Below are 10,999 nucleotides of genomic sequence, written 5' to 3' on the forward strand. Positions count from 1 at the left end.
TTAAATATTGCAATTAATCACCTAGCTTTTTCACAATAACATTAAATATTTATTACAATTTTTAAATCATACTTTTAACACATTTTTTTCAACCACCACATCAATACTAAATCTAAACCTTAAAACATTTGTGATTTGCCTTCTCCTAGTAAGTTGGTAATATTCCACAACACTTAAGTTTTCAAGGGAAACAATTTCTATTAAAGCTTGATTAAGTGATTTGGATTTTATATTTTCATTTTTCTTAAATCTAAGTTTTGGATTTTTAAAGAAATAAACTTCCCAAACCCAATCCTCTAGAAAATTTATCTAATATATACACTAAAATATTTAAACTTCACATTATCAATGCCCAAATTATCTAGTAACTTTTTCAAACAAAATCGATACTTTTGCACGGAAGCCTACAACTTTAGCTGACTCTTTTAATGGAAGTATACAACTTTAGTAGGCCTAACGCGATAATTTTAAAATAATATGAAAATAATAAAATTAAAAATTAAAAAAAAAATCTACATAAATTTGACAAAAACTGAAAAAAAAATTTTTCACATTTAACGTGTGAAACAAATTTAGCATTTTAATTTTTATATTTGACACAAAATAAAACGCAATACAAATATATCACCTTATATAATAAAAAACTTCAATTAGCCCCCCAAAAATTAGTTAAGTGCATGAAAACGTGTATTACATTACATTGTAAGAATATACAGCTTAAACATTTTCAATATAAAAAAACGCTAATAATCAGCTATATATTTAAAAGTAAGAACAGCAACATCAAATCAAATTTGGTATGAAATTTTAATGATGGAATTCCGAAAAGTAGACATAGATATTGCACCAAAGGCCATTTTTTATGGCCTAAGGATATGTATCGAAGGCTAGAAGCCTTGGACTAAACACAGTCAAGACAACAGAATAGAATCAACTGTTTTAAATTCTAATGATTAAGCAGCGAAATTTGTTGATCTGTTTAACCAATACGACAAATGCACACTTCAAACTTACGTGCTTCTTTTCCTATACCAATTGTCTCTTAGTTCCTTTCAACATTGACTGATTGCCCCATCAAAATTTGATCCCAAAAACCAGAACCAATCGACTTCAACAAGGGGCTTCTTTATTGCCTTCTCAAATAATTGGCAATTAGACTTTGCCAACCAATGGTAACAACCATCAAGATAAACTCATTTTCCTGATATCAAAAAGAATGGGTTGTATCATTGACTCAAAATATACAAATCACGACCTCCCTCGCATCATCAAAACAAGGGAAGGCAAACCCAAACAAAAGCATATGCCAAGATATATGGATTCAATATGAAAGACGCTTGTTGGTTCTCCGTCTCGATGGCCCACCAGGAAAGAGCTTCATAATCCATCCTAAGACCCTTTCCACCACCTACGAGGAAATTAAAATGTTTTTAGAGTTTAATGGTTCGAAAGTCCTAGATATCTCTGTTATCAGCAAAGCATTTCCTTGTTCAATTTTCATCAATAGTTGGATTAACAATAACATATACAGCAAGCTCAATCTTCTTATATGATGGCTTAAAGTCCAAATGAGCGAGACTATTAATAACCAGATACAATAGAATAGGAATAAAAGAGAGAGAGAGAGAGAGAAGTGGTACCTCATCACCCTCATCCGCATATGGAGTATTATCATGCATTATCCGAGATTCGGGTTGTCTAGCTGGGATATGCTCACTTGCCAGACTTTGAGCTGTCAGAAGCTCTAATCTTTGAGTTTGAGCTTCAAGTTTCCTGGATAACTCGTTGTTCAACTCCTTCATTCATCAATAACAATGACAAGGACATGGTCAATAAAAAACAATCATTCAAAAGAACATTAGAAATTAAAAGTAGAAACAATCAACATTTAATGAGCCCTTGAAAAAGTTTGGAAATGATCAAATGACCTAATTGAAGAAAAAGGAATATAGTTCTAACAGAAAACTCATGAAATATAATAATGCTTATAATCTGGGGCTGCTAATTAGCTGGCTCTAACTAAAAGAAAGGAGCCTTGATAAACAAAGATGTCCTCGAATTCCACTTTCTAGTTGAAAATTTTTTCTTTTAGAAACTTTCTGTAAATTCTTATACAATGCCTAGCACCAAGAACTAAATGAGACTCATACAAATAACTCGAAAATTATGATTATATGCCTAGTTCAGGTAAAATTACCTTCAGCTTTGAACTTTGAGATAACTCAGATGACAAAGCTTGTGTCAGTTCTTCTTTCTCCAATGTTAACTGCAACAAGAAAAAGGTCATCCATTGATCATGACAGAGACTGGCCACCAACTTCAACAACTTGGTTTCTTGATTAAACAAGGATAAACCATATAAAAGCCACCAGAAAACCTGAATCATGTAACAGAAGCTACCTCAGAAATTAGAGAATTAATGTTCTGAATCATTCTCATTTGATCAGAAGGAATATAAACAGAAGAAACTTCAAATTGTCCATCTTCAGGGAGCAAGCTCAAACTAAAGGCATCATTGCTGTTATTTAGTTCCCTGTCATCAGAAGTAGTGTCCGCGCTTGCTGCAAGAGTTAAGTAAATAAAATCAACATTAATACAAAGGCCCATAGAAAATCAAAGCAACTTTAAAAAAGCGCTATCACTACCATAATTGCTTATCAGACTTCTAATGATTGCTTTTAAGTACTGGCATCTTGATTCAGTGCAACGATTATATATTCGATTTTCCTTTTATGTAACTCAAAACTCAAGTTTGAATATTGATGTTGCTATTGTTCTGGCACAAGTACTTTCAATTTTCCTTAAGTTTCCTTATTTGTACAGCTATATAGGATGATATGCTTATATCCATGCATACTTTGAAGCATCTGACTCATGTGATACAAATTCATTACAAAAATTCCAGAGCTGAAGTAACTTATCGTCATCCTGATAACTACCTACTCCGAATCTTGCACAAGACCAAATGCTTCCAATAAAGAATTTATGATTTTATTTACGTTTTCAATTTGAATATTTGATACAGTAGATATCTGAAAGTTATCCCTGACAGTTTCTAGAAGATGACAGAAAAAACAGAGAAACTTTTTTGCAATATCCTACATTATTATGTGTCAATAAGTGATTCCTTGAATAGATTACCTGGCAACTCAAGTTTGGAATTTAAAAGTAATATTCCACCATCAGCACTTAAAGGTGTCAAGGCATGCATAAAAACTAGAAGTCCATCCCTTTAAGATTATGTAAATAATAATAGTACATCTAATTTCATGCACCAAACAACCTCTACAAGACATACCATACAAGAAATTCCAGATAACCAAACCCTCTAATCAAAGTTAAAACATTATAGACCTGCAAGAAGAAATTTTGTTTCTACATCTCACTAAGCTTCAATCTGTCTACTCAACTAGTAAGGGTAGACCAATATTAAGTGAAAATTGACTTTGCATAAAATTCATATGACTCTGAGTCTCTGACCAATAATATGTTTTGGAATTGGGAATAGGCTTAGCAGTTTCCTGCCATATGTAACTGGATTTTAGTTCAGTAAAATAAGACCAGACAATTTATGTATGTAGAACTCAAAAAAGCAACAATTACCTAGATCTTCTGTTGAAGTCGACATATCCTTCTTACTGGTAGGATTCTTGACAACATCAATGGACTTTCCACTGGCAGAAGCTTTTCGTAGCTTGGACTGGAGTACTTTCTTTTCTGAGTTAAATGAATAAGAAAAATGCATAGCAAACATATGGCTATTATAGTTAAAAATATAAAAGCTTATATATAATTAAATACTATAATAACAAACACAACTAATATTGGCATACTTACCTTCTTGAAGAGCTTCAATAGTTGACTGAAAATCCTGACGCTCTTTCTCTAAGCTTGACATTTTCTTTCTGCGAGATTCAGAAGGAATAAGATGCCCCCTATAACTATCAGTGAACTTAACAAGAAAATATATTCAAAAAAAAGTCTAATCCATGATAATAGTTTAGCAAATGGAAGAAACAAAATCAAAGAAATTCCCCAGGTAAAACTACAAAAACTCAAAATTTATTAGTTCACGGAAACAAAAAGCAAATAACTATAACACTATCCCCCCCCCCCCCCCACCACCACCACCACCACCACCACCACCACCACCACCAATTCTTTTCTTCTTCCTTTCTTTTTCTTTATTTCTAATAAATGACAACCATAAATAATTTGTCTATTCATGTGGCACTTGACAACAGTAACTTACATGGCATAAGCAGCAAAACTTAATACCAAGAAACAAAGTGGTTTATACATATAGTACTTAATGGAAAACAAAATCCAAACATATTGAGGGATCGACCCTCCTATTGTCACTAACCAAAGCATGCTTTTAGGTAAAATATGACATAGCATAATCAGATCTTAAATGCAAATAAAACTGACTTATCTATATGTCATCTTTAATGATTTTAATGCATTGATTAAACACTTAACAAGCAAACTTTTCACTTTTGTTTCTTGTATTTCTTTTTACTTTTTGCATACATTTGCCATGACCACTTAATAGTAAAACTTTAATTGGATAAATATTTCATAGACAATCTAAGCACTGGTTTAGAATGGCAGCAATAACCTTCTTTGATTCAATACCAGGTAATTAAGCATGAGCATTACAATCTACAGAATTACTTTTAAACACAGAAGGCATACATAATTGGAGAAACTATGGAGAAGAAATAAGAAATCAACTCATGCTGAAAATATAGATCACAAGTCCTTTAGCAAAGAAAAATTATAGCATACTTGAAAGAAGAAATTTCAGCCTGTGAGTTCTCCAATTGCCTCTCCAATTTTAGCTCATTCGACCTTAATCTAAGTGCCTACAAAAAGGACATTAAAAAACAACATTTTGATCTAACAGATGCCAAAAGTGATGCTACTCCAGCATCAACAACTTTATACAGAAATATATTCAGCAGAAGATAATCCAAATGCTGATAATTTTTTCACCTTTATTAAATGTTAAAACAAGCAAATTAACAAGTTAGAATCAATATTAAAAAAAAAAAAAGAGTAGAGAGCCACTCAAGCTAAACTGACACTTAAAACATTTCAGCTTTATTACATGTACAAAATACACCTTTCATGTGTAGTACATATTATAACCATTCACATATAGACATGGAAGTTTGCCATTTTCTCAGCATTATTATCTAGAGAGGTAGAAGTTTTGCAATGAATAGAATGATACCAGAAAAGAAAGAAGATCTTTACTCGTTAAAATATTTGTTACCTTCTCTTCCAAACCAATGACTTCCGAAGCCAATATATTGGCACGCTCATCAGCCGCATTACATTCCAGTCGTGCATTTGCATATTCCATTTTAAAAGACTCAAGCTCTGCCTGCAAATATCAAACAACAGGCATAGCAAGAAAACAGCAAAAGAATATATTGAAATAAAATGTCAATAACATTTAAAAAAAGTATTTGTGACATCTAAAGCTCCCCCACCCATTCAAACATCATCAAACAAAGAACATGAGAAAATAAAATGCAGACTGGCACACTTACAGCATAGCATTTTATAATACAGCACAAACCTGAGCTGCATCCTATGCAACATTCTTTTGCAACAAAAGAAAATTGTTGCAGACAAATGACTTATAGAACTACCCACTGCATGAGCAGAACTTCAACACCAAACTGAGCAGTGTAACATTTCCTAATTTCCCCTATGAAGATAAGAGCAATGACAATATAATGCTTTTACTTCATCATATTCTTAGCCATTATGTAAACAATGAGGTGGAATCCAGGAATAACAGACAAACTCCACCTTTGAGGATCATTTTTATAGATTAAAAGTAAAACAGATATCTCTTCAAACAAAAGAATGTTATTTTTCTTTCCTTTAATGAGGAAGAATGGCCATCAAAACATTGCTATAAAAACTCCCTGTAAATCTCCAATTCCCTAAGCCAAAACCCAAAGTCTCAGCACAAATCCCCCTGCCCAAGCTTAACCATGAAATTTTATCTTGTATTCGGGTGAACATAACCTTAAAAACCTGTTTGAACCATTCTAAAGGAAAAAAGCAGCATAGCAACATTGGTAGCATTGTAGCATCAAGTGATAAATAAATCTCATAAAATTCAGTGTTCTCTGTACTGCATTTTCTGGTTAATAGGTATGACTAAAGATGCAGTAGACAGTAGTAGATATCTCAATTTCAGATAAAAATCTATCAAAGCAGAAACAAGGCCAAAATCCATGTGCAAATGTGCACACATGAAACACACCTCACACACACACACACACTCCAGCATTAACCATATGATATAAGTGAAGCAGTATGTAGTCACACAAGATTCAAATATTTCCCAAAAACTTGAGCTGACTACAAGTACCCTAAATATAACAAAATACTAACCAGTTGGGCCTTGATTTCTTCTTGTAAGTTCCCTATGTCAGATTTTAGCTGGTTGACAACACTTCTCTGGGGATAAAAAGAATTGTTGATAATTTATAAAAAGGATTGAAAATAGTGATTGGAACAATGAAATGACATTAAGGCTCCATTTGTTTCACGGAAAATGACTTTGGAAAATGATTTCCGCATTTTCTAGTATTTGTTTGGTGAAAAACTAACTGGTCAACAAAAAATAACTTCCCGATCAATGAAAAATGAGGTCATTTTTTTTAAAATTGTCTTACAGATTTGAAAAAGAGAAGACATTTTCCCCAAAAAAACTGTCTATAAATAAAACTATTTATCAATACTTTTGAGCATAAATTATACTTATAAATAATATTATATAAATAAATAATATACTATTAATATAATATATTAATAAATAATATTAATAAGTAATATTATAATATATTCATAAATAATATTATATTAATAAATCATATATTATAAATAATTTACTATTAATAAATAATTTACTATTAATATAATATATTAATAAATAATATATTAATATATTAATAAATAATATACTATTAATATAATATTTAAAAATATTATTAATAAATAATATAAAAAATAATAAATAGTTTTATTTTATGTATTTTTTTTATTAACATAATATTTTAATATTAAATATTATTATAAAAATATAATTATTTATTAATATTAATAATTTTAATAATAAATATTTTCAATATATTTTAATAATAAATAATTTTTAATATTTTAATAGTTATATTAATATTATTTGAAAAAAAATTTCTAGAAAACAACCAAACAACGGAAAATATTTTTCATTAGCTTATCCAAACAACAAAAAATCTCTTTCAATTCAGAAAATGTAAACATTTTCCAGAAATTATTTTCCAAATGTCATTTTTTGCAAAACAAACAGAACCTAACTGCTTTTCATAATTTCATAAAGGAAGCTGCAATTAAGAAACACGATGTACTGACAGACAAACATACTATGAACATGACACGCTAGTGATGCAGCAACTATCATATTCGGAAACAAACCTGTTGATTATAACTATCTGTCAAAGATGAATTTTCAGCAGCCAAAGATTCTGCTAATGTACGTGAGGCCTCAAGAGCTCGTTGCAGTGAAAATTTTTCTTGTGTCAAATCTTCAATATGCTGCAGAGTAAGAATAAATAAATTAATAAAGAAAGTCAAAACAATGATACCCAGGAAAATGTCAATAAACAGAACCAATGTGATAAACAACATATGAAAAAGTATAGTTCTACATCAAAAGATACCTGTGATAATGTACTAAAAACATCAAAATATAGAAGGAAGGTTTCATCTCAATGGCTTTCTTGAGATCTTTGACCAGCCATTATTATTTGCTCATCTCTAAGATACCAACAAGTCATTAGGCATCAAGTATGAAACAGGGCATACTAACTAAAATGCTCAGGAGTCTACTCTTCCTTGCCTCTTGATATCCAAACTTACCAATTCCCCAACCAAACCACACTGTATTCCAGTTCACGCACCCCAAAAGACAAGATGGTAAACACAAACCAGAGATCTAAGGATGCAAAAATACTTATCAATTGTTTCACCATAAAGGAACAATAAATTGATGACATATTTCTAAGGCATCAAAAAGTGCACTTCAAAAATATATATTCATGTGACTAATGAACTCATTATTACACATGGTAGAATGCACCCAAGGGATGAACCAGAAAACACAAGAATCATTAGAAAGTTGGAAAGAGTGGCACCTATAGCAACCTCAATGAGAAAAAATATGACTACCTGCTCCAAAGCTGCAAAATCTTCATTCTGTTTGGTTGAGTAGAACTCAGGCTTCTTCTCCAAGATATTCGCATTAGCAACATTCAGCTTCAAGAGGTCACCATTATTATTAGCAGGAGCTAAAGAATGATCAGAATACTCACTGGCAATAGGAAAATCGGGGGACCCAAGCTTGGATAAAGTTCCCACATTTTCACTCTCTATTGATGGTTTCTCAAAAGGGGATGATCCTATGGCATTGATGCTGTTAAACTGTGAACTATGGGAGGCAAATGCATCCTTTGTAGGTTGATTATGTTGAAAAAGAGACCCAGAAGAAGCTCTGGATACATTTAGAGAATCAAGGAAAGATGGACGAGATCTCCTAGAACTAGTATCATTTGCAACTGAATACTGTGGCACATGACTTGAGGAACTTCTGGCATCAAAACTGAACTCTGAAGGTCCAGATGTTTGGATGGGTGGAACATGCACACTTGGAAAACCACTGGATGAACTACTAAATTTTCTTTCTCCAAAATCAAAAATCATAGATTCCCTAAATTCTGCATTGCCTTGTACATTCTGCCCAACTTCAAGGATAGAACCTCTTGCACCTGAGGTAGATTGAGCAGAGTCTGCAAGTAAAACGCAGAACATAAAATACTGTGTCAGTTCCTAAGCAAAAGAAAATTATTAAAACATAGATAAATAGAAATTCTGGTCATATAATGTATAAACAAGCATATTCAAAATAAGAATTCATAAATTCAAAATTACCTTCATAGAAAGAAGATAGGAAATGACCACCACCTGGCAAGCTGCCTTCACTAGCCTTACTTTGCTGTGAATTCTGTGGAGATATTTTAGTTACAAAATCTTCAAAAGAAGAACTTGGATTTAAAACTGCAGAAACCTTCAAAGAACCATCATATTCTTTTGACTTGGGTTCTTGAAAGTCATTACTCATATGTTCTGTCTGTACGCTATCATTAAACAATGGTCCATCATTCCATGAAGCACCATATTTCTCATTTTCTTGACTTTTTGCATGCATCTGCATATCTTTAGAAGACGAATTATAATCATTCACTACAAAAGATGGGATAGAATGAATGTTGCTCGAGTAAACTTGCTGACTTTCAAAGGAAACTTCAGTTGTTTTACTGTTGTTGTTGTTGTTGTTGTTAATTATTTTTACGGAAGAGGGATCGGCACCATCAGATGTACCAGCACCATCTGAGTCAGTGACTTGCACATGTTCAGTTTCTAATTGCTGTTTATCATTTAAGCTAACATCGGAAGCATGATTTTGGGTGGTAGATGCTGCTTTCTTGGCTCTCTCAGCTGCTTTTTTCTTACGAAATTCCTCAAGCTGCAAGATAGAAGGAGGTATGAATTGTAACAGTACAGGGCATGTACACACCAAAGAATTATTTGTTCTTTTACAAATTCCATTTTAGTAAAAACCTATAACTGAATCTGTTATTGTAGGCATAAATCCAGAGTAATAACTATACAAAATCCAATCAACCAACAGGATTATTTAGGAGGATATTAACTTATCAACTATGTAACAAAATGCCGCATTCAGAGACAAAACATACAACTCTAAAATGGGAGTTCTTTTTGTTTTTGAGCCCTAATTAGTAAAAAATGGAATGAATACAAAAATTGGTCAACCAATGCCCACATAAAAGTGTGACCTGAACAAATCAAAAGAAAATTTCTAAACAACCAGAAATCGTCCAACCCAACACAAATTCGAAACGGCGCTAAGACACATCACTCAGGAACAAAAGCATAACAGCAACTTTAAACTCCAATGCTATCAGTAACGCAACTAAGATACACTCTTCTTTTGAAATCATTGCTTTTATTAAAGTGTCAAATGGAGCTTCTTCATCCTTTCTAGCTTGAATACAAACCCTAGCATTGCTCTCCATTCAAACGTAATGGCACAAATAAACTCACAAATCTAATTTAAGAAAACTAAAACACAGGCCGATTCTCTATTTTAGTTCCAATGGCATCACCTTACACGATTTGCAAAGATAAGATTTAAGACATAAAAAAGCATTGAAACTTCCCAAAGGAGTAATCTAACAAAAAGTAAATTCCAGCCATGATGGACCAAAACATTGCTAAACAATGTAAACATACTACAGATCATACATGAAAATACCAAAATATACCCTCAATTCTAGTCCTATTTTGAAATCGGTATCCTAAATCACTGACTATATATGCCCAGAAAATTTAATTCATATGTTAAAACAGAAACCACTTAAAGAAAAAAAATTAAGAATGAAAAGAAAAAAAAAGTACCCGACGCTTCCCAGCTTCTAAATGTTCTTGTTTCCGCGAACTAGGCAAGACCTGAGCCGACGCCATTTCCCAAAAACCCCGTCAAAATCTCGCCAATCTAACGATTCTAACCCCAATTCTCACCCCCAATAATTCACAGAAGATATGCCAAATGAAAAAAAAAAAAAACCAAAAACAAAAACTGAAATTAACAAATTCTCGATTTCACCGACAAAGATTCCACGAAGAAAATCACCCCAAGAATAAAGATTCCAAGCAGATCAATAGACACGAAATTCGATAAATGAGCGAGAAAAAATACGAAAGAATTGGTAACGGTAAGGTGAATTTGAAATTTTTGAAAGTAAACCAAAAAAAAAAACCCTAAAATGAAACGAAAAGATTGAAACAAAAAATAAGAAAAGTAGGCGGGAGGTCCGATCAGATCGGAGAAAGGAGAGCTGGTCTCGTTTTCTTT

General features: G+C 32.2%; 1 protein-coding gene across 2 annotated transcripts; it reads right to left on the minus strand.

Moving 5' to 3' along the window:
• Positions 1-783: 783 nt before the first annotated feature.
• On the minus strand, positions 784-10,999 carry LOC111307903 (protein BLISTER-like). Of its 2 annotated transcripts, none has more exons than XR_016332157.1 (13): positions 10,543-10,999; positions 8,995-9,589; positions 8,236-8,852; positions 7,483-7,602; positions 6,421-6,486; positions 5,282-5,392; positions 4,792-4,868; positions 3,838-3,905; positions 3,604-3,758; positions 2,401-2,561; positions 2,198-2,266; positions 1,641-1,796; positions 784-1,408 (listed from the first exon to the last, which is right to left on the minus strand). XR_016332157.1 is itself a non-coding variant. In XM_022906233.2 (13 exons), the coding sequence occupies exons 1-13, from the start codon at positions 10,606-10,608 to the stop codon at positions 1,322-1,324; spliced, it is 2,307 nt and encodes a 768-aa protein (XP_022761968.2). In that variant the 5' UTR covers positions 10,609-10,999; the 3' UTR covers positions 784-1,321. The 2 variants fall into 2 exon arrangements, 1 of the variants encoding a protein (XP_022761968.2); XM_022906233.2 differs by having other exon boundaries at positions 3,604-3,717.

Source organism: Durio zibethinus, chromosome 22 (assembly GCF_047325235.1).
Source record: "Durio zibethinus cultivar Kanyao isolate XHJ-2024 chromosome 22, ASM4732523v1, whole genome shotgun sequence".
In the NCBI taxonomy this organism is placed as follows: domain Eukaryota; kingdom Viridiplantae; phylum Streptophyta; class Magnoliopsida; order Malvales; family Malvaceae; genus Durio; species Durio zibethinus.

Coding starts and splice junctions, on each gene's coding strand:
- LOC111307903 (XM_022906233.2), bottom strand. CDS start 10,608: ATGGCGTCGGCTCAGGTCTTGCCTAGTTCGCGGAAACAAGAACATTTA. Junction 9,590..10,542: donor TAGAAGCTGGGAAGCGTCGG/GTACTTTTTTTT, acceptor TCTATCTTGCAG/CTTGAGGAATTTCGTAAGAA. Junction 3,718..3,837: donor TATTGAAGCTCTTCAAGAAG/GTAAGTATGCCA, acceptor CATTTAACTCAG/AAAAGAAAGTACTCCAGTCC.